This window comes from Dermacentor albipictus, chromosome 7 (genome assembly GCF_038994185.2).
Source record: "Dermacentor albipictus isolate Rhodes 1998 colony chromosome 7, USDA_Dalb.pri_finalv2, whole genome shotgun sequence".
NCBI lineage: Eukaryota > Metazoa > Arthropoda > Arachnida > Ixodida > Ixodidae > Dermacentor > Dermacentor albipictus.
This window is the reverse complement of record NC_091827.1, coordinates 47607360-47628704: the sequence shown is the minus strand read 5'-3', so window position 1 is coordinate 47628704 and position 21345 is coordinate 47607360. Positions and strand designations below refer to the sequence as shown.

Below are 21345 nucleotides of genomic sequence, written 5' to 3'. Positions count from 1 at the left end.
AATGACGCCGTTATGCAGTTTACGGGCGCGACGTTTTGATATTAAAACATTGTTCGCAACTACATAAACATTCTTTAAAACTGATGGTAGCGCTAAAAAGGACGGACACACGATTTTTGAAAAGATGACACGACGACGAGGAAACGAAAAGCGTTTCCTCGTCGTCGTGTCGTCTTTTCAAAAATCGTGTGTCCGTCCTTTTTAGCGCTACCATCAGTTTTAAAGAATGCATCACCAACTAGCCCAGCACCAAGTTTTATTGTTCTACATAAAACACTTCTTTGAAATCCCCCTGGCTCCGCCCCCCACCCCTAAAAATAAAAGAAAAACGTAGTGAATAAGTTCATTTTTACCTATTTTCAAGGCCAGATAGTGAAAGAAAGTCAGCAAATAAGAACACCTTCGACGGTAGCCGTGTTTAGAAATGTTCTAAGGATTCTAAAGATGCGACGTCACAGAACAGAACGCTGTAAGTAAATAACTGTGAATGAATCAAAAACTCTTAAAGTTCGCATGCTTTTCCTTTTATGGCAAAATATGTCCATATCGCAACATGTAGTGCTGCCATAAAAAAATAAAAAATAAGAGAACTTGAAAGAACTTACTCCAAAGCAAAATGAAAAATAATTATGCGTAGACTCTCATCATTTCCATTGCTGCTGCTTCTTACTTTTCGTCAGCGCGAGCAGAGACCCTGCCTTTCTCGGGGGCTAAAGCGACTTCATCACGACTTGCAAAAAAGAACGAGCGTCGTTCGATAACTTACAATGGTAACTACGCCCCCTCTCTACGCCTACTCTTACACGCTTCTCTCTGTCGACATGAGTGATCACCTAACAGACAAAGCGCAGGGCTTTCCGACCCTACCCTCATAATGTAATAAAACCCGATACCGGACTTCATTTCTGATGTCTCGACTGGAGGGACAGGTTCCGAATCCTCACGAGTTCGCGGCACGTCGGTTTCGTGAAAGAAGTCAGAAGCGAGCCGGCAGCTGGCGACTGCCCCTGGAGGCCGTGAAATACGGCCGCTCGGACTAACGAACTTGGAAGGGCCGCGCACGCGTTGAGAATCGCATATGAGAACGACCGGGCACGAAGAAAGCGCGGCCAGGAAAGACTACAGTGCTGAGCTCGTCGACATGAGGCTCCGATTAGCGCTCGTCTGTGTCACCGTCCTGGGATACGTCGGCGGTACGTGAAGCTTATGTTTCCTCGATCGGGCGTGTTGAGTTTGGTTCCGCTCGTTATGACCAAGCTTAGTGCGTCCTCAAGAAAACTAGTCCTCATTTGAAAAAGACAGGTGAAAAAATGAAAATCGGCGGATAAGTTGTAAGCTAATCTTTCTTTGGCCTTTGCGGAAATTTTGAAGCATTTGAACTTCTTTCAAGTTGTTGGAATCGAGCCCATTTCGTTCAATTGATATGTCTTTTTCTCTATGCTCTGCTGCTTCTGTTGGCGAATTCCTTATCTGTAGCCGAATACTTTACTTCTTTATTGGGACCTCTCTGGCAAGCGTAGGCAACCTAATTTCCTTTCAACCGCTCTGCAGAATGCGACCAAAAATGAGCGTAAGTAAGAACTGTCTCTAACGATAGACCAACCTGGCTTATCAGTATTATTCTGGCGCTGTCATAAGCGCTTCGAGTTAGCCCAAAAACTGAAATGCTTCCGGTATTGGGCATACTGTGTAACCTTATTCTAATAGAAGCATTGCTGCAACGTTAGAGTTAGTTCCATGGGAATGTACGCTTATACTTTGTTGAAGGTATGGTATCTTTGCGTAGGTTCGGTGTACTGCATGAAGCATTCATCAGTAAGTTTTAAGAAAAATTATTTGGATTCACGTGCGAAATTCGTGATGTGATCACGAGGCAGCCGTAGTGACGGACTCCGAAATAATTTTGACCACTGGGGTTCTTTAACGTGCACCTAAATTTAAGCACACGGCGTATTTTTTATTTTTTATTTTTGCCTTTCGCCCCCGTCGAAATGCGATTGTCGTGGGAATCAAGCTCAAATGCTTCCAGCGTTGAGCACACTGTATGTCCTCTTTCTAATAGAAGCAGTGCTGCAACGTCAGGGTTAGTTTCAGGGGAAGATACGTTTATACTTTGTTCCCGAGGTATTGTATCCTTAAGTAGGTTCAGTGTGCTGAAGCACTCATCACGAAGTTCACCTCATGCTTAGCAGAGCAACGCCACATTCGCCAAGTCACCGCGACTGCCCGTCACGAATTTCCTAGTTCAGGCAGGGCAACAGCTTCGTGTCTTTGCACAGCTCTCATTCGGGGGAACCCACACGCTCGTTGTGGGACTCCGTGATGATGAGATCTCCCGCCAGGTGTGTCTCCGGCCGCAAGGAAGGTTCCTGTAAGAGTCAGATCCGTGGTGGCATTGCATTGCCGCCAGTTTGCGCGCTCCCCGGACCGTAGGACAGACTTCGGCGCGACCTGTCATTTCTGGCCGGGCGTGCCTAGCTGCTCTTGCAGGTGTATGCCGCGCCTCTTGTGGAGCTGTTGCCGACTGCGCTCTCACCGAGGCGCTGCTGTCTGCGGGACAACCGCCCCAGCCACACACGTGACCCCATGCGTGGATCTACAGCACACATTAGAGGACGCTGTTGGACTTAATAGAACGTGTGAAACTATCTCCAAGTATCTCCAAGCATTATGGGTGTTTCAATCACGAAATTTCCGAATCAAATTAAAAACGGATATTCTAGAGCAAGCACGACCCCCAAATATCATATATACTCCTTATTGCAAAAAAAAGTGAAATATGAAGTTTGCGTGTAACCGGTTTGGTGAAAAGCTAGCATCTTGCGCATTTATTTTACGTGTTTGTTATACATTTCGCTACATACGTCCAGAACTGACAAGCTCGCAAATTAGCAACAACTGCTTTCACGTTTCGCGGTCGCCACAAGACTGGCAGTAACGAGACAACGGATCACATCACCAGACGCACATGCAGCGTTGTGTTTCCTTGATTGAGAGTAGGGTTATGATAGCACTGACTAAAAGCGGAACGCATGATTCCTTTCAATAATTTCATGTCAGTCACTATACGAAAAAAAAATTATGGGGTTGTACGTGCCAAAACCACGATATGATTATGAGGCCCGCCATAGTGGGGGACTCCGGAAATTGGCATCTCCTGGGATTCCTTGAAATGCACCTAAATCTAAGTACACGGGTGTTTTCGCAGTTCGCCCCCATCAAAATGTGGCCGCCGTGGCCGGGACTCGATCCCGCGACCTCGTGCTTAGCAGCCCAACACCACAGCCCCTAAGCAACCACGGCGGCTATTCAGTATACAAAAGCCTCGATTTTAGGTAGCCTAAATGCGAACTTGTTGCTCCAATTTATGCTACGGCCAGTCTCGCAAAGTTTGCATCATTTTAAAACAACGCGCGGGGATGTGCGGTGCAATACAGCTTCACACATTGTTTTAAAAAGATGCAAACGTAGCGAGACTGGCCGAAGCATAAATTGAAGACAGAAGTTCGCATATAGGCTGCGTGAAATCGAGGCATTCGTATTCTGACTGACGGGAGATTACTGAAGGGTATTATGCGTTGCGTTATTACTCAGTAGCCGTGTCTCTGCGCAGCAGCCGCATCTCTCCTAAATTCAGTCATTTCGAACCATTCTCGCTTCTGTGGTTCTCCCTCCCTCACGGTTGCAACATTCGAAATAATGAAATCCGATTGTAAGAGATAGTAAATTCTCGAATCGAATACCAATTAAATAGCGCGTAAGCTATTCGATTCGACTTTCTAATTTTTTTTTATCTATTCGCACGCACCTAATGTATACGCCCTTGAAATTCTTTAATTACATCGAGCGAGCGTCGACAGCTCGGCGTGTCGACGCTGTATCCCTGTAGCGGCGACGGACACCGCTTAAGCGAACGCTGCAGCAGGAAACATTCGAACTGGAAATCGCCTTGCGGGCCAGCGCACAATGTCGTCGACGCTGCCGCACCTTGCGGCTACAACGGAGCCGCTGAGACCCCTTGCGGTCGACGCTCGAGCTTAATGTAAAAAAAAAAATCAATCTTATATACAGTGAACTCCCACTTGAGTGAACTTCAAGGGACCAAAGGAAATAGTTCACTTAACTGAAAGTTCACTAAACTGAATATTCACTAGACCAACATAAGACATGGCATACAGAGTCAAAAGTTTGAAGTGCAATTCATGGAGCAAAAGAGATGGCATCCATAGTGTTAAAAATGTGTGAAATGGAATTTGTACATATCGACAAGTACAAGGTTCACAAATGTTATAATGCTGCCTCTCTCACTTAGAAAAAAAATCTGTAATCTTCTTCTGCACTTTTACTTTTAAAGCACTGGAATTAACAAAACTGTCCAAAGAGTCAATGTTTGTGTACACTTCTTCTGGCACAGCTTGCTGTTGAGACACAAAGTCTCTCAACTTTCCAATGTACCCTACAACCTCAGCTAGAGTTATAGGGCTTGAAACTGGCTCGGCAGTTGCCTCTTCGTCTGCTTCGCCTCTTCTTCGAAAAAGACGACGACCACGCCACGACTAGCCGGTCGAGAAAAAAAAAGCACACACCACGTGGTTTGTGGTGTGACAGATCGCCGCGTTGCTCTGGCGGCGTTGTAAGCGCCAGCGATGTTACTTTGTCCATGGCCCCTGAGATTACATGCTTGCTCGTTTTGTGCGGGAAATCTCGGAGGTCATGCCTCGTTGCCGTTTGTTTTCCGCGCCGCCACTTTGCCCCAGGGGCGCTGTAGCACCAGCGACGTTACATTGCCGCTGGAGCGGCGGTTTGATGAGGGCGGGCATCGGTTCTGATCGTAAAAATAAGCCTTGGTCCTCTGAACGAGTTCGTTAAACTGAAATACCGACTGTTACGAAATTCGTTGAACTGAAACATTTTTGCACAGAATCTATAAGAAAACTGCCGGGGATTTTTAAAAAGTTAGTTATTCTGAAATATTCGACAAACCGACGTTCGTACAACTGATAGTTTACTGTGTAATGGAATCTTATATATAAGATTGCTCACTTGTTTTACGCCGCAGGACAAACTTTCCAGTATTAGAAAAAGATATTTCCTTCCATTGAATAGAACGGTCTCTTCGCTCTATTACGATGTCCATGGAGAAGGCCTTCGTTGCGCGTTAAGCATCCCCGACAAAACTCGTTTGCAAAAGATTCGGTGCAGCAGATATTCGGCATCGCTAACACATTTCATTGACTGTTTGTCTCTCAAAGCCGGCGGGCAAGCGCAGTCGGTGGTTTGGTGCGACAAACACTGAGCGAAATGCGGGTGCGTTTTTCGAGGGGCGACGTCGACCACGCCCACCTCCCTACAGGCGTTTTCATTGAAAACTGGCTGTATTTATAAACACGGTGCGATGCAAGGGTCAGACTGAATGAACGTCTTTCTTTAAATTTTTGTTTGTTCTTCTCTCTTTCTCTCTTTCAAAGCCGACGACAAGGACTGTCCCAAACTTGACTGCAAGAAAGAAGGCTCCAACTGCACCGTGGTCCAAGACGACGGCAGCAAGTGCGGGCGATGCTCCTGCAAAGGCAAGGAAAGCAACAGTTCAGATTCGAAGCCCGAGCGAGAGTCGGGGAGTAAGCCCTCCGGCGAGGACACCGGGAACTCCAGCACCGCGGCTGCAGTCGCCGAGAACAAGAGTGAGAACAAGCCGGAGGCAGCTTCCAAAACGGATGGAAAGTCTCGGTCCAAACCAGACGGGGCTGCTCGGAACAGCGAAGGCGCAGGTGCCGCAGCTAGCACCGACCACAGTCCCTGCCACAGCTGTCCCGAGCACTGCATGATAACCATGTACAGGGGAAAATGCACCGGGTGCGTTTTGGTGGACGACGCCGAGACAGAGTGCCACTGACGTTTCCATTCGTGCTGTCGCAATCCAATTTGCGCTGCATCCGACTCTCGTGTGTGCGTATATTCCTGCTCGCGCGCTGTGAATAGCGTCAAAATAAACACGCTTCGAATGAATTGTGCCATAGAAGTTAGTTTTCGGTCGGCTACAACGGCCAATGAAAGGACAGAGCTTAAATCAGATCTACGTTATTTTTTTTTCTGGAAGCCCAGCGTAAACTTTTATGCAATTACATGCTTTTCATGTCTTGCTGTTCACGCCTCTTTCCTGCCTTTTTCTTGTCTTGAGCGGGCATTCAGCTTGTATGGGCTGGTTGGTGATAAAATATTTGCTCATATTTCAATTTACAGTTCAACTATTCGCTGACCAAATATTCACCGTTTACTATATGCTTGTATAACTGTTTTCTCCCTTACAATGCCTGCGACTCGCACTTCCTGTAGAACTCGAAAACGCACGATCACATTGTAACGAATGCGATGAACAAAACGAGATCAGGGTAAAAGTGGGAACCAACGTTTCGACAAGTGGATTTGTCTTTCTTCAAGGCGACGGTTCGACAAGTCCACTTGTGGAAACGTTGGTTCCCGCTTTTACCCTGTTCTCGTTTTGTTCATCGCCTTTAATTTCCACCTCCGGCCTTCCCCGTGTTTTCACAGTAACGGAGAGCCACATACCGCGAGTATTCCCCCTTGCTCGCAACATATTGCTAGGATGAATTTAGTAAGATGGAAGCTTTCTGTTTTCAAAACTTTGAAAGAATATTGCACGCCTATTGGCTGTACGTTTTTCGTTCATGTTTCGCGACATCATTTCAAGTTTCGCAACATTTCGTCCGGCATCACTCCGAAATGACCATGCATCTTTGCCTGCTTGGTTATTCCATGCCGTTTGGCGCTTGGGTTGGTCCTGGAAAGCCACATGATCCGCTCAACCAAGATCCCAAGCTTCAAAGAAAATGCCGGCGTTTGAGCTCCGGATCTCTTTCCTCCACCGCGGATTGCCAACCACCACCGCGGATTGCCAACCACCACCGCAGGGGCTAAACGCCACCGTCAAATATGCGCAACACTGGCGAACAGCTGCAGACACGTGGATGATGATGATGATGATAATGATGATGAAAACCTTTATTTATCCCTCTTTAAAGGGAAGGGGGCAATGGAATAGAGGGTGGGGGAGGAACTACTTGAAGCAGGCCTGCTTTATCCTCTCAGCCCACTCCAGGATGGCCTCCTGAAGATCGGGCCTGGAGCTGCGCAAGGCAGCCTCCCACTGCTCCTCACTAGATATCGATTGCTTGAGGAACGGGGGAAGGGGGTGCACATGATGTGGTTTAAGTCTGGTTTGGGAGAGGCACAGAATTTACAAGAGGGAGAAAGGTAAATGGCGGGATGAATGCGGTGGAGGAGGTAAGGGGACGGAAAGGTGCGAGTTCTACACGTGGAGTTTTTCTTTTTTGTGCGCAGCTAAACGTTGCCGATGCACCAAGGGAACAACAAAATTAAGCGTATGTTGAACCATGTGTGCCCCAAAAGGAAGTTCATTTTTCATGAGAAATGCCATGGTATACCCCAGTAGCTGTTGCGTTGTGCTTCTGACCTCGAGCTAGCGGGTTCAATCGCAAGAAAGAAAACAAACCAGAAAAAAAGAAGAACGAAAGAACGAAAAGAAAAACACTTGTGTACCTAGATTTAGGCGCACGTGAAGTATACCCAGGTGATCTAAATTAATCTGGAGTTGAATGTTAAGCCTGGAATTAAGCCTGGAGTTGAATGTGGAGATTGGTGCTTTTGAGAGATTCCTGCCATTGTTCTTTCGTGATGGGTGGAGAGGCGTTAAGGGCTGGGCACAGCCAGAGCATGTGTTCAAAAGAGCATGAGTCATGACCACATTCGGGGCACGATTGTGAGTGGGCAGGATCTATCCTGTTAAGAGACTGATCAGTGGGATACGAACGGGGTTGCAGAAGTCTGAGTGTGCTGGCCTGAGGTTTGTTCAGTTTAGGGTGAGGGGGTGGAAATGTCGTCCTGCCCAGTCGATAATGGGAAACAATTTTGTGAAAAGTACATAATGGAAATTTGTGGATGTTGACCTCGTTGCAAGCCTGGCTACCCGCGACAGCGTGGGACGTGAAATCGCGCGCTCTCCGATGGGTCTGCTTGGATTTTATCCAAGTGGGCTAATTGAGCTATCTAGATGGGCTGGGAACCAGGAGATGTGGTATCCTCTTTCGCTGCTCTCCCTAGTCCTTTGAAGTGCTTTAATGAAAATACTGTTCGCCTGTTCAGATACGAGAGCGGACGAGAAGGATCTAACCACCGTGCGCGAGTCCGAAAAGACGATAGCGGGAACTTTGAGCTGTGAAAAGCCAGAGCGATTGCCTCTTCCTCCGCCACATGGACAAAGTTCGTATAAGTAGAGGCTGCATTGACCAGGTTGCCTGCCGCGTCTACCACCGAGACAGCGAACTTATCCCCACTGTCATATCCGGCAGCATCGACAAAGAGGGCATCTAGTTTTTGCTGATTCATCAGTTTAAGGATTGACTTGGCTCTCGCGAATCTCCTACCCTAGTTATGCACTGGGTGGATATTTCGCGGAACAGGGTCAACCATGATGCGAGTTCTGGTTTCCCGGGTCAAGCTAACTTCGGTCGCCGGTTCATGTCTGGGTTGGATTCCCGCTTCTTCTAATATCTTGATCCCCGGCTTAGTGGGTGAAAGTCTCATTATTTGACCCGCTGTGTGAGCTTCTTTTAGCTCATCGATGGTGTTATAGAGTCCTAGCTCCAGCAGCTTCTCAGTGCTTGTGGACTGTGGAAGGCCGAGCACGCGCTTGAGGCCGGTTCTGATTAGGGCGTCGAGCTTGGCCTTTTCCGCTTTAGCGCAAGAATTTTAAGAACGGAGTTAGCCGATGCGCAAGGACGCCATGACGAATCCAATTGCATGCTAACGGAAACAGATACTTGTTCGTTCGTGGAACTAAGTATTCTAGCAATATATTTAGGGCGCCCCAAGCTTTGGACCTTCAATTAAAGGAAGAAATTTCAGCATCGAAAATGTCCTGTCTGTAATTATTTAATATTACTGAAGTTCAGTGTTTCGCGGAAGCCCGTCTGGTCGGGATGAAACATGGTGAGAAGGTAGACAAAATCCGGGCACTACGCAGACCAAAGTAAAATTTAAAACAAATTATTACTACAGTAAGCGCGCCAAGTGCCTTGAGCTTAGTGAACAGCGCCGACACAGTTTAAGCGAGTTAGGTGTCATCGTCACAAACACGGATGGATGGATGGATGATTGTTATGAGCGTCCCCTTTGGAATGAGGCGGTGGGTTGCGCCACCAAGCTCATGCTATTATACTGCTTAATGGCCTACCCAGGTTAAAAAAGAGATAAAGAAAACAAAAACAATATGAACTGTCACAACCAAATTTTCTGACCGCCTATTGCGAACTTTGCTTGCGTACGTCTCCGTTTTCTGTCGTTTCCCTACTTTTCTTCCACCAATCTTCCCATCGTCTCTTACTCTCTTTGCGGTCGTCAACATTACCTCTTAACATAACGTTTCCCGAAACGCCCCTTTGTCAAAGTGATATCGACAAGGGCTCTAACCTGAGCGCTGCTGAGCGCCAATGGAACTATTCTCGCCACCTAGCGAACACAAGTGACAAGCATGAGCAATGCTTTTTTAGCCTTCAGGATTTAACGGCGTACGGTGTGTGCGTGTGCTGCCAGATCTTGGAGGCTATAATCAATTCAACCTCCTGCTTATAGCTTTCTCCACCAGGCGGCCCTAGATCACCGTCTCAGTGACGCCTGTCTGTGATTTCGCGCCAAACTTCAAACCCGAATATAAGCGTACTAAATCCACGTACGGGAATAAATAGTTTCTGCAGCTTTCTTTTCTTTTTGATGCCCAGCTGCGACCGATCAGAACTGGTTATGAACTGCTTGATCTGCTAGAGCGGTAAGCTCTATCACGAGCTTACGGGCACACAATCACCACCATTACGATCGCCGTGTTCTTCACGCCGGCGAGTTTTTTTCACATATATTTTTTTTCTCATTTTACCCTTCCTCGTTTCTTTAGAGATGCACCATTGATGCCCCACTGCTGACAATCTATTTGCATCGTTCACCATTTCATTTTTCTTTACCGGTTAAGTATTGTTCTCGGCATGCTTATTTCTTTTTCGCCAGCGCCATCACCATCGCCAACAGCTGCACCTCCCCTCCTTTCTTCTCTCCTCCTCCTCCGTTGGGGCGCCGGGCCGGGCTCGCACGATGGACGCTGCCGTCGACTACGGGCCGCCGCAGCAGCCACTGCCGGCCGACCACAGGCCGCGTGATCGCCCCGGCAAGCGGCAGGACCACCACGTCAAGCTGCGGCGATTCGAAGAGGTGCCGGCGTTCCTGCGCCCGAACCCGTTCATTCGCAGGGGCTACCGCGTGCTCTACACCCCTCGGCAGTGCCTGCGGAGCGTCTTCCAGTGGAGCAACGAGACGCTCAACATCTGGACGCACCTCGGCGGAATCTTGCTGTTCGGCGCCGTGCTCGTCCGAGACGTGCGGTACCGGCTTCCCGCGGTCGGGGCGAACCTCGTCGACTCCGCCGTCGTGGTGGCCGTCGTGTGCGCCTACATCACGACGCTGTCGCTCTCCGTGCTGTACCACACGTTCAACTGCCAGTCGAAGGAGGCCTACTGCAAGCTGCTGCGCTACGACGTGGCCGGCGTCGGTCTCAGCCTCGGCTCCACCTTTTCGTCCGGCGTCATCCTGGCGTTCCAGGAGCACGCGTTCTTCACGTACCTGTACGTGTCGCTCGAGACGCTCCTGCTGGTGTTCGCCGTCGCCACGCAGGACTACGACAACGGCAAGGCCCTCTGCAGTCTGGTCGTGTTCGGGCTGGTGCCCACCTTCCACTGGCTGTACCTGGCGCCGCCTTACATGCCGCTGATTCTGCCCCGCGTCGCGCTCATCTTTGTGTACGCGGCCATTTCGTACGTGGTGCTCGAGGGCCGCTTTCCCGAGCGAATGTGGCCCGGCCGCTGCGACTACGTGGGAGCCAGCCACCAGATCTGGCACCTGCTCGTCCTCCTGATGACCTACTGGTGGCACGAGACGGCGCTCGAATTCGTGCGGTGCAAGAACGGCTTGTGCTGACCGAGTGTGCCTGAACGGTTGCTCAAAGCGTGCCACTCGTCCACTGACGTCCCTGTCGGTTTCATTTGTTTGTAACGAACGACTCTGGTGCCATCGGCGACGTGTGAAGGTCCACGCGAGCCGTTAGGAACCGCGTCTATTGCGTCCCTTTTTTTCCCCGTCCAAACTGTTCTAGCATATATCACACCTCTATGGCTGCGCGATGAACACGGGACGGGCAAAAATTACGAAATTCGAAAATTGTATCTCACGAAGCTCGCACTGATATAGGTAGTAAAGGAAAACAATCGCTCTCTGCTTGGTCGGGTGGCCCGATGTTGCAATGCCGTCCAAAAAGATACTCGCTTTCACAATAACGTAGCAGCTGTCGCTGTTTAGAATGGCGGCTATTCATAGTTCCTTCTCAAACTCCGCTAAAGAACATCTACACATTCAATGCGGAATACGTGCAGCTGCTGAGTAACAGCTGTTCACGATCGCAGCGCTTAGAGAAAAAGAAAGTAACCGTAACGAATGGAGCAGCATGGCCAAGAGATCCTTCAGCTTGAAAGAATGGCGCGTGAATAAAAGAAGTAAAAGAAAGAGCGATATGAAAAGAGCTGTCGAGGAAGTGCTACCGAAAATATGTACAAAGGCACAGCCGTCACGGGCGTATTTACGCCATTGAAAGATATCAGACTTCCATGAGTCTTCGCTTTTAGGAAACAGCAATAGATCTGACGGGCGAAATCTAAGGAGGAACCCAAATTTTCTAGGATGAATACGTTTACACGAGCTCTACGCAACACGTTTGTCTTTCACAATGAGGCGACAATCTATTACAAGTGGTCATTCATTTACATTTATTTCATCGTACGTATGTTTCAGGCTTGTCATTTTCTAACACGAGCAAAGAAAAAAGAACGTGAAGGACGCTTGAACTTCGCCTGAAAGAGAGGAACGCGATAGCGTGCAGAGATACCTGACTGCTTCTCACTATGTAACCGTACTGTGAGCTTTCTTTTAGCAACGCGGCCACTTGCGTGGGCCTATCCCGGAGGCTGCGCACAGCCACGCCGAATAAATTGCATCATTTTGAGGTTTCTGTTATTGCTTCGCACTTTTAATTTTAGGCTTATAAGAAGATTTAACGTAAAAGGCGTGCGCTGTGGGTGTTTTGGGCCATGTCATTTGTTTGTGGGGCTTTCCTTCTCAAAATTCTGAGGAATAACTGTCACGAATGAAAGAAAAGGTACGAGCAACTTAAGTGATAGCATGGTGTGGCAATATAATCCGCATATACCGCATTTCATATAGCAAGGCGTGGCATATGCGTACGTACCTAGTTATATAGGGCAATTTTCACTCACGGGCAACTCCGCCGACACCGGACTTTCTGCGACACGGGGCCCTTAACGCAGTCGCGCGTTAAAAAACGAAGCCCGAGCAGTAACTCCGGTAGACCACCTTGGGGGATGCAACCATTTTCTCTTCACTGGGCGCACGCGGGCGGGAGCCTTCCTTGGCCACACTAGCCCACACCACTGGGAAAGAAAACTCCACTCAAACTTCACAATAAAAGTTTTCTCTCTCTCACTCTCTCTTGGACAATGCCAAGCACGCTGTGACCCATCTGGAGCGTAACCGCACGAAATCTCGCTAAACTAATCACATCCCAACAAAGTGATCGCGCGTTGGTACCGCTCCAGTGCCTGCAACGCCAGGCTATAATTCCTCTGCCGCGCGCATATGACTTCACTGCTCAACACTATAGCCTTGATACTATAGCGCGAAGTGGCGCTTGTCATCGCAATGCTGATCGCATTCTGCCTCTTCAACGTCGCCTATAGTGCAGCGTTTGGAAGCTCTCGGCGAAGAAACAATGTCAGAGAAATATTGAGCCTAACACAAACCAACAATTAGCAATCATTAGCGGAGCAGCGGGAGGTACAGCTCACCAGCTTGGACCTGGGTTTGCAGAGGCTTCCAGCAAGTCCTGCGGGCGGCCAAGGCCACTGGAGCCTTGGAGTAAGGGAGCCACCCATCGCTCTTTGACCCCGTTCCCCCTGCTCCCCGTCTTAATAAACTTTTACTAAATAAATAAAGTTTACGCGCACAGTGACACGTCTGTCGAGCTTGTTCGCTTCACTGGAACTGTGGTGGGGTGTTAGAACGGTTTCCGAATGCAATTCAGAAAACAAGCTTACGTGCGCCGTGGCTATGCCCTTCATTCGAAGCAAGGTGGGCGATGAACGGTAAGGGAGAAAACATTGCGACTACGCCTGCTAAAATAATATGTTGGAGAAATGGGACGTTTCATGCCTTGATCGGTAAATTGTCTTCACCGTATGGTTTCTGCCTGTCTGATGAAGAACGGCGCTCAGTATTAATACGAAGCTATGTTTGGGTCGCAGCAGCCGTTAGACGTTGCCAATTCGCCATGCAGGAGACGACGGGCCAGCCTCGACAACTATGTTAGTTTGGTTGTTTGTTTGCCTCCGAGAGTGGCTCACACACCTTACGGGAGATTGCCGAAGTATCGGGTGATTTACGAAAAACACTTATACGAGTCTTAAAAAGAAACACTATTCAGAAATTTCGAATAGCTAAGATGAATGAAGCGAGACAAAAATGTATGAACTCAGCAAGGAAATCGTCCAGATTCAATTATATACCCCAAAACAGCTGCACAACATCCCTATGATAATGCCCCAGAGAAGAGGCTCCCAAAGATAGACAATGGTCACGGCCAAGTGTCTCCTCTTCTTGCGACCATGTGGCACAACATGTACGGAGTAAAAAAAGAAAAGAACAGCCAAGAACCATGGTTGCTCCGCAGACATGACATCGTCCCGACTCAGCTCACCTTTAGAGACACAGTGCAGATAGCGGTGGCAGGACAGTGGCCATTTCTCTACCCAAAAATAAGTTATCGTATTTGTGACCCACCCAAATAATTCGTTGGCCAGGCAGCATATAAGTAAGGCAGCATATACGCCATTGTGGCTCGATTCTTGTGTAGTTTACCAGTTCGATAAGATTTATGCGCTGCATCACCGACGCACTGAACAAGTACGATGACGATGGTGGTCTCAGCGGCCGATGTCTCACGTGCATAACGGCTTGCAGTGGCTGTCGTCAGATGGCGGGACACTGCCAATGTTTTGACTGCTGCGCGGATTGATATTTAGGCCGGCATAATGTAATGATTTTATTGCAGAACTGTGCCACTCGAAGCGTAGCAAGGCGAGCTGAGATACCTGTTTATCAGAGCAAGTAATTAGGTTTGGAACTGAAGATGGACTAGTGCACAGTCAACTATGGAGCTCGTGAACGAATGGCACAAGAAGGGTGGTCCCCGCGACCTTGTATTAGGCTGTACGTTTTATGTGTAGCTTACAGAAGACAGGGCACCCGCGCATGCTGGTTACTGCAGCATGAGGTAGCACGCAGACTACTGCCTACAGCGCCCGACATTCGGCTAAGTGGGGTTTTTCGATCTCTTTCTTTTGATTAGAGAATTCAATTCGTTTTTTGTTTAAGTAAGAAATACTCGCGGGCTCATCAATACCGGATGCCTTCTCGAAGACTGAAAAAAAAAACTGTGGCTGATTGCACAATCCTATTTCTTTATCTTAAATATTTGAAAACGCGCACATTGACTATAGTACCTGTATTATATATAGATTTAAGAATTGTGCTATCGAACGGGTTTCTACTTATAAGTTTCTATGTGCCGTCTTTGAAGAAAAGTTGAGCTGGACACCACATGTAAACAAGATACATGCAAATATGTGCAGGTCAACTTCTATATTGCATAATGCCAGAACCTTGGTGCCAAAACGATTAAAGCTAGAGCTCTACTATGCCCTTGTTCATTCACATGTACACTATTGTCTACTAATCTGGGGTACAACTACTAAGACAAATTTAGATAGGGTAATAATCCCACAGAAAAGAGCTGTGCGTTGCATAGAAAACCTTCAACGTAGTGACCACACTGCACCATACTTTTCCAAGCTAAACGTACTTACAATAGATGATCTATTCCAACTAAGGCTTGCTATGTATGCACATAGGGAAATTCTGCATGACCCAAATGCCCTGTCCACATTTTTGTCATCCGACAACTCGCAATATCACCTTAGGAATAACAGACTTAGTACACCCATGTTTAGAACCAAATATGGTACTCAGACACTCGCCTACCTAGTACCTCATTTCCTAAATAACAATCCAGAAATCGCTACTATGGTTAAGGAATGCAGATCTGCTTACAGTCTAAAGAAAAAGATTAGGAATTATCTTATGCTAAGTTCTTAATGATACTTAACTGTCCTTGCAGTCCCGATAACATTTCTTTTTATTTTAGTCGCTTCTTCTCTTACATTTTTTCTCCTATTTGCTATATAATGCTTTGTAACACACATACGTATTATTTGCTTGTTTAAATATTTCCAGTTTCTCGCGCATTACTGATGATATATTATGTATAAAATGTAACAATCTTACTTCTTTGTATACTTGATTGCTTGCCGCATACATTTTCTTCTTTTGCTTGTTTCTACATTGTTCCACTGTATTTTCATGATGTTCCACCCCCTGATCAATGTACGGGTAGGCATCTGCATCTGCCTTTAGCCCCTACATCCCAGACAATGTATTGTCTAAATAAAGCATTCATTCATTCATTCATTCATTCATTCATTCATTCATTCATTCATTCATTCATTCATTCATTCATTCATGCATTACTTGCTGAATCAGTATTAGCACTTGCTGGTACAGATCTGAATACATTTTACAGCGAAACTACAAGCGGTGTCAAATCCCAACGGTCGTCCAGAGGCGTTTACTCTGACACGGGCGCGTCAACGTGTCCGTGTCACGCAAATACGGTCGCGCCCATGAGCCGATTGTAAACTGGCTAGTATGACGGCTTATGCATTCTACTGAGAATCAGCGTAGAATCGGATTAGCAGAGCTTTTTAGTGCATACCACTTGCCAATAAAGCCATACTGTAGGGTGTCTCGTAAAGCGGTCACGATCATGCCCGCACAGTGCTACATTTACGTATGCTGCTAAAGAAGCTGAAGATGTATACAAAAGCCCTCGTGTCCTTCTTCTCGAATGGGGTGCCTAGATGCACGCGCCTCCGCTTGGGGTAGTGCCACTCTCTGAAGCGGGCGCAGCCGTCATTGCTCCAGCAGTGAGCGAGGAGCAGTTTTTTTGTTCGCTCATTCTCTTCGCAGTAGGGGCTGGGTGCATGCACCATCCTGAGTAGAAAGCACTGTATAAATGGCTGGAGAGCCTCCTTTTCATAGAGGTTCGAAAATAACGCTCGTACGAGCCGCCAAAATTTAGAGGCTACGTCGTAATAGTAAAGAGCTCTTAGCGCGTCCGCTATTCCGGTAAGCGCAAGCGGCGTGTGCTTTCTACCGGATGGGCTGAGGCGCGAACGGGAGTGGCCCGCACGGTGCAGCCATCTGGTAGCGCAGAGCCCAACCAGAGCTCTGCGCCACAACATAGAGCTAATGTTGCAGTAACCAAGGGCATTCAACTTTGTTGCTGGCGTAAATTCTCAGCGGTGGCGTAATCGTGTTGCTGCCGGCAGCAACGCAGCCCTAGCAGGCCATCAGAACGATCATCCGGACGCTGGCATCGGTAGAGCTGGGGTAGAGTACAGGAGCACACGTCGCGCTTAATGCAGAAGTACAGTGGAGAAGCCAGCTGAGCGAAAGTGGGTCACCGGGGGAACGTGACCCACTTTCCATTGGTCCGCTTCCCCTTGCTCAGGTTACGGCAGGTCTTCGACGATTATGACCACGTGCCACAGGTCACTAAAAAATGCAGCCGAAAGAGATCCGCAATACGTGTCTTTTGTTTTTTCTGGCTTACCGAGACTTGGCCCGTGTTAAGAGTAGTACGTGGCTTATGTGGTATTGTGGAAGCGTGATTAACAGCTCAGCGTATTTTTGTCGTTAGCGTCCGTAATCAAAACTGCGGCTATAGAGATTGCGTAGTGGATGGCTTCGGATTAGTTTTGGCCAACTGTGGTTACTGGCAATGCACTGAAGTCCAAGTACGCGAAAGCATAGCTGTAAAGGCTGGTAAGGCGTGCTAGTTGGTTGCTTGAGCTCTCGCTGTTATTTGCAGCGCGAAATAGAAGAAGGCACTCACAAAAGGAAACAAAGTAGACGGGATGAGTTGGTGACCAGCGTTCCTGAATTTTGCGCTCAAAATATGGATCACTCTATATGAACGTTTCTACATTTCGCCTCCAACAATATGTAGTCGCCGTTGCCGGGTATCGAACCTGCAACTTGGTGCGCTGGCGCGGCAAGCTATAAGCACTCAAGCATCATCGCCGCAGATTATTTTCTATTTTTATGTATGGTTCAAGTAAGTTGCATGCTAAGCGCGAAAGTTTCGCTAGAGCAGTACTCAATTGTATGTGATTAACAGTGGATCATTTGCATTACGTTTTATCCAATCCACAAATTAACTCCGACAGTGCCCCGGATGAGTGTCGAGAACTCTAGATGACGTTTGTTGCATAACATGCTGATATTATAAACAATTATTTTTTTCGTGCTTTGTTCTGTAAACCACAAAATGGCAACTATTAGAGGATGAGCAACAGTTGTTGCTCTACTACGAGTTACGCTCGAGGAAGCCAGCTTCCAAGGCGGTAATACGAGAGCCCTCGAACTTCCTCGAAGTGTGAGGGAGAATGGGCCCGATATGTACACGTGGCCCGAGCAGCCATGCATAATGGCTGCGCATGCCAGACACCTGGCATCATGTGTCTCTCTAGTAGATATTTTAGTCACGTTATGCACATTTGCCCACGCCATTTATGAACGGCGGTGGCAACTAAACAAGCACAAAAATTGAGCTGCAGGGGAAATTAATTCGTCTTACCATTTAGTGTGGCTCCGTTACGTTTAAGTACGAATAATACACTTTCCGACAGGTACAGCAACAACCATACAACATAAATTAAGAAATACATGCACATCTAGAGTGCTCGGTGTGTGCACCTGTGTGGTAATCTTCTGTCTTGTCAGAGCCATACCATTGCGATAGCAATTATATGCGCACTCCAGTTATATGCGCACTCCAATTATATGCGCACTCCAATTATATGCGCACTGGCCGTCGCCGTCATGTTCCGTATGAAGTGCAAGGGCGATAACAGCGTTACCGCGCGCCGCATGTTGTATGTACGAGTGAAAGCTTGCGAGGGTGAGCTGACCGTCGCGGCTCAATCCTCTGCGCTCAAGGGAGGAAAGCGGGGAGGAAAGCGGCGAGGAAACGCGCAGTCTTCCGTCGCGCGCACGGAACCCGGGGTGATAGTATGATAGTATGGGGAAGATAGCGTGACGAATGATAGTATATATATGTATGTGTTGAGTGCGCACATGTGTTAGTGAATGTTTGCAAAACACGTCCGCCGTGTGTGTGCATGTGCGCGCTTGTGCCGCGTGCATCGGTGGGCAGAATTCAAGAGTGCGCTAATTTTACTCATTCAGGAAGCCTGCGCGAGAGTGTGATGGTGTGTATAAGCGGATGCGAGTATGCATGTATTGACCCGAAGAAAACATTCACGAGTGAGCGTGAGCCCACTGAATTTGCCGGGGCAAGTTTGTGACGCGCAATAGTAGCCCGTGACGCAATATAAAGCGTACTGCGCTTTCACCGCGTACAACGGCGCGCATTAACTCACGTGCGAGCAATGCGGGAGGCGGCTGGCACAGTCTGGATGGTGGCAATGCAGAACCTAAAAAAAAGGGGCGCTATATACGGAAAACATTAAACAGCGTTGCTTAGAGGTGGCGCAAATGTGACGCCGCCAAGTTTGGCGGCCGCCGTGGTTAGGGGGCATGCGTCACGAAAAGTGGGCGGTGCTTCCCGGCGCCGAGAGCACGGCAAGATGAAACAATCGCCAAACTCTCCTGACGGGCATACATGGAGCTCCGTGTGCTAGAATGTGACGATGATAATGATTTGTTGGTGTCCCCTCTGAAACGGGGCGGTGGCAAATGATCACTCAGAGTTTTCGAATTAATCACGTGCGCTATACATGTGTTTCATTCTAAGGCTTTTGTAGACATCTCCTTAATCTTTTTTTTTCACTTCCTTAAATCGTCTATACCTACCTTGTACCGCTATCTATGCTTGTAACGGATCCGGTCCTATCAATCTCTGCCCTGCTTTTCAACGCGATAGCGTTAAAGGCCCCGTGTCCCCGAAAATACGGCATCGGCGTCCAGCGTCGACTGTCGTTCCGGCAAAAATCATTTCGAACAGCGCGCTCCTAACCACGCAGGCCCTCCATGTATTGCAAGGAAGATACCGATGTAATTGAATTTCGCAAGGTAAAGTATGTCAGAAAAATCGTAAAGTACAACTTACACACAACCTAGAGACATGATAGCGTCGGATTGTAAATTGAAGATATGAGATGACATAATTCTGTTACGCAGAAAGTCAAAACACTAACCGCTTTCGTACATTTCAAAGGCGATAAACGCTCGGTTCCTTGCAATAGCTCCAGATGATGCTCGCCTCCACCGCAATCGCGGCCCAGTCAAGGGGCGGCGTTTCAACCAGAAAGCTCGCCTTCGTGCATAGCGTTCGCCACCAGCGTTTCCGGGTAAGCATTACTGTTACGTAAGCTGCAGTTGCCTGGAAGCGTGAGACGCAGTCAGAGTTCTTTGAATGCTATCACGTTTCACTCTTAAAGGCGAAGCTTAGGTGTTCTGCAAACTTTTTTTCCTACCAATATTCCGATTGCCCCTTGCTTATCTCGACTGCTGATCGGCTGATGCTTCTATTCACATTGAATCTAAGCGCTTCCGTAAGGCGTACGTTATCGAAAGATCTCGCTGGACGAGTAGTTTCGCATTCCTTCAGGACGCGCAGATCAGTCTTCTGATGGCTGCACCAAGCTGTTGTTACTATATTGCCTAATGTCCTATCTTTTTTAAATGAAAGAAAAATGAAAAAAAAACCATTGATAAATTCCCCTTACTAAACTTTCTGAACCCCTATATGAACTTCGTTTTTTAGGCCTCCGTTGTTTGCCATTCCCTTACTTTTCTTCCACGAATCTTCCATTGGCCACCATTCCATTCCTATTGCGGACATGTTCACTTTCCCCTGCTCTCGATGAACAAAAAGGCTTCAAGGAGGCGCGAGGTACCTAAATCGACGAGTGTGCAGATATCTTCACATTCTAATTGAACGTGCTCCGTCGTTTCCCTAGCTTTGCCGCAGCAAGTACATGCTTTTTCCTTGTTGTATCTCGCTTTATAAGCACGTGTTCGAAGGCATTCTGATCTCGCTTCGAAAAGTAACGAGCTTCCCTTTGAGTTATCCTAAATTGTTTCTTTCTAGATATAGTGTTTTTCCTCCTAAGTAGTTACGCATAGCAGATTTCTTTTCCATTGACGTCACCCATGAGAGTGTCTCGGCATTTGACTTTGCGCTTGACATTCTTTGTTGCTGTGTTGCCCATCCTACATGTCGCATACTTGCTGTTAAACTTCCCAGTTCTTTTCCTCCACTGTGAATCAATGTTTTTTCCTGTACAAATACCCCAACACTCTCCCAGCCCATTTCCTTTCTTCCATATTCCTCAGTCAGTCTTCATGATCAATTTTACTGTGAGCTTCTTTCACTTCAAAACTTGTCCAATCCATATCAGCCTGCACAGGTTCATTTGTAGCCTTCCCGTGAGCGCCCAATGCGAGGCATCCCACTGACATTTGGTTGCCATCGAGTCCTGATTGATGTGGTGCGGGGTTATTGGGCCATCTGTCGACAAGTACGTTACGCCAACTCGTCCAATGCAGGCACCCAATGCAGGCACCCAAGGCACCGGAAAGGCAAAAACGTCTCTTTCTTTAGATCTATGGCTACCTTGTGCAGCCAGTACCCAACATCTCTCAATAGATATGCGCCTTGTCCAGCGCCACAGTATCCAGGGCGACACTGGGCCCATAAATCAGGCATTGCACTGAACACCAGCTGGTTCCCAGTGGCACAGGATTTTCAGATTGGTGTACACAGTGTTCGGCGGGAAGCTCGACGTGCCGAGCTCCTTGGAAAATGGCGAAGGCTGTTTTCTTTTTCTTTTATCTTACGCGTCAGCGGCCTTGTAGTGGCGGCGGGATTGGCGAAAGCATGCGCGGCGCCCACGAAAGGCGATTTTCAGTTCGAATGCTATCTGCACCGCTGTTCGCTACAGGAGTGCCCCTGACTACTGCAAGACCACTGACACGCTGCGCAGTGGACGCTCG

General features: G+C 47.9%; 2 protein-coding genes across 2 annotated transcripts; both read left to right on the top strand.

The window, feature by feature from the left end:
* The first annotated feature begins 947 nt into the window (after positions 1-947).
* Positions 948-6006, top strand: LOC139047412 (uncharacterized). Its single transcript, XM_070521238.1, has 2 exons — positions 948-1193; positions 5469-6006. The coding sequence occupies exons 1-2, from the start codon at positions 1079-1081 to the stop codon at positions 5891-5893; spliced, it is 540 nt and encodes a 179-aa protein (XP_070377339.1). The 5' UTR covers positions 948-1078; the 3' UTR covers positions 5894-6006.
* Positions 6007-10117: 4111 nt separating this feature from the next.
* On the top strand, positions 10118-12150 carry LOC139047411 (progestin and adipoQ receptor family member 3-like). The gene has a single exon (XM_070521237.1). The coding sequence runs from the start codon at positions 10180-10182 to the stop codon at positions 11056-11058; it is 879 nt and encodes a 292-aa protein (XP_070377338.1). The 5' UTR covers positions 10118-10179; the 3' UTR covers positions 11059-12150.
* Positions 12151-21345: the final 9195 nt, after the last annotated feature.

What these genes read in the sequence shown, in the direction of transcription:
- LOC139047412 (XM_070521238.1), top strand. Translation starts at nt 1,079, where the DNA reads ATGAGAACGACCGGGCACGAAGAAAGCGCGGCCAGGAAAGACTACAGT. An exon ending in CGTCCTGGGATACGTCGGCG is followed by an intron (nt 1,194 to 5,468) that starts GTACGTGAAGCT and finishes TCTCTTTCAAAG; the next exon opens with CCGACGACAAGGACTGTCCC.
- LOC139047411 (XM_070521237.1), top strand. Translation starts at nt 10,180, where the DNA reads ATGGACGCTGCCGTCGACTACGGGCCGCCGCAGCAGCCACTGCCGGCC.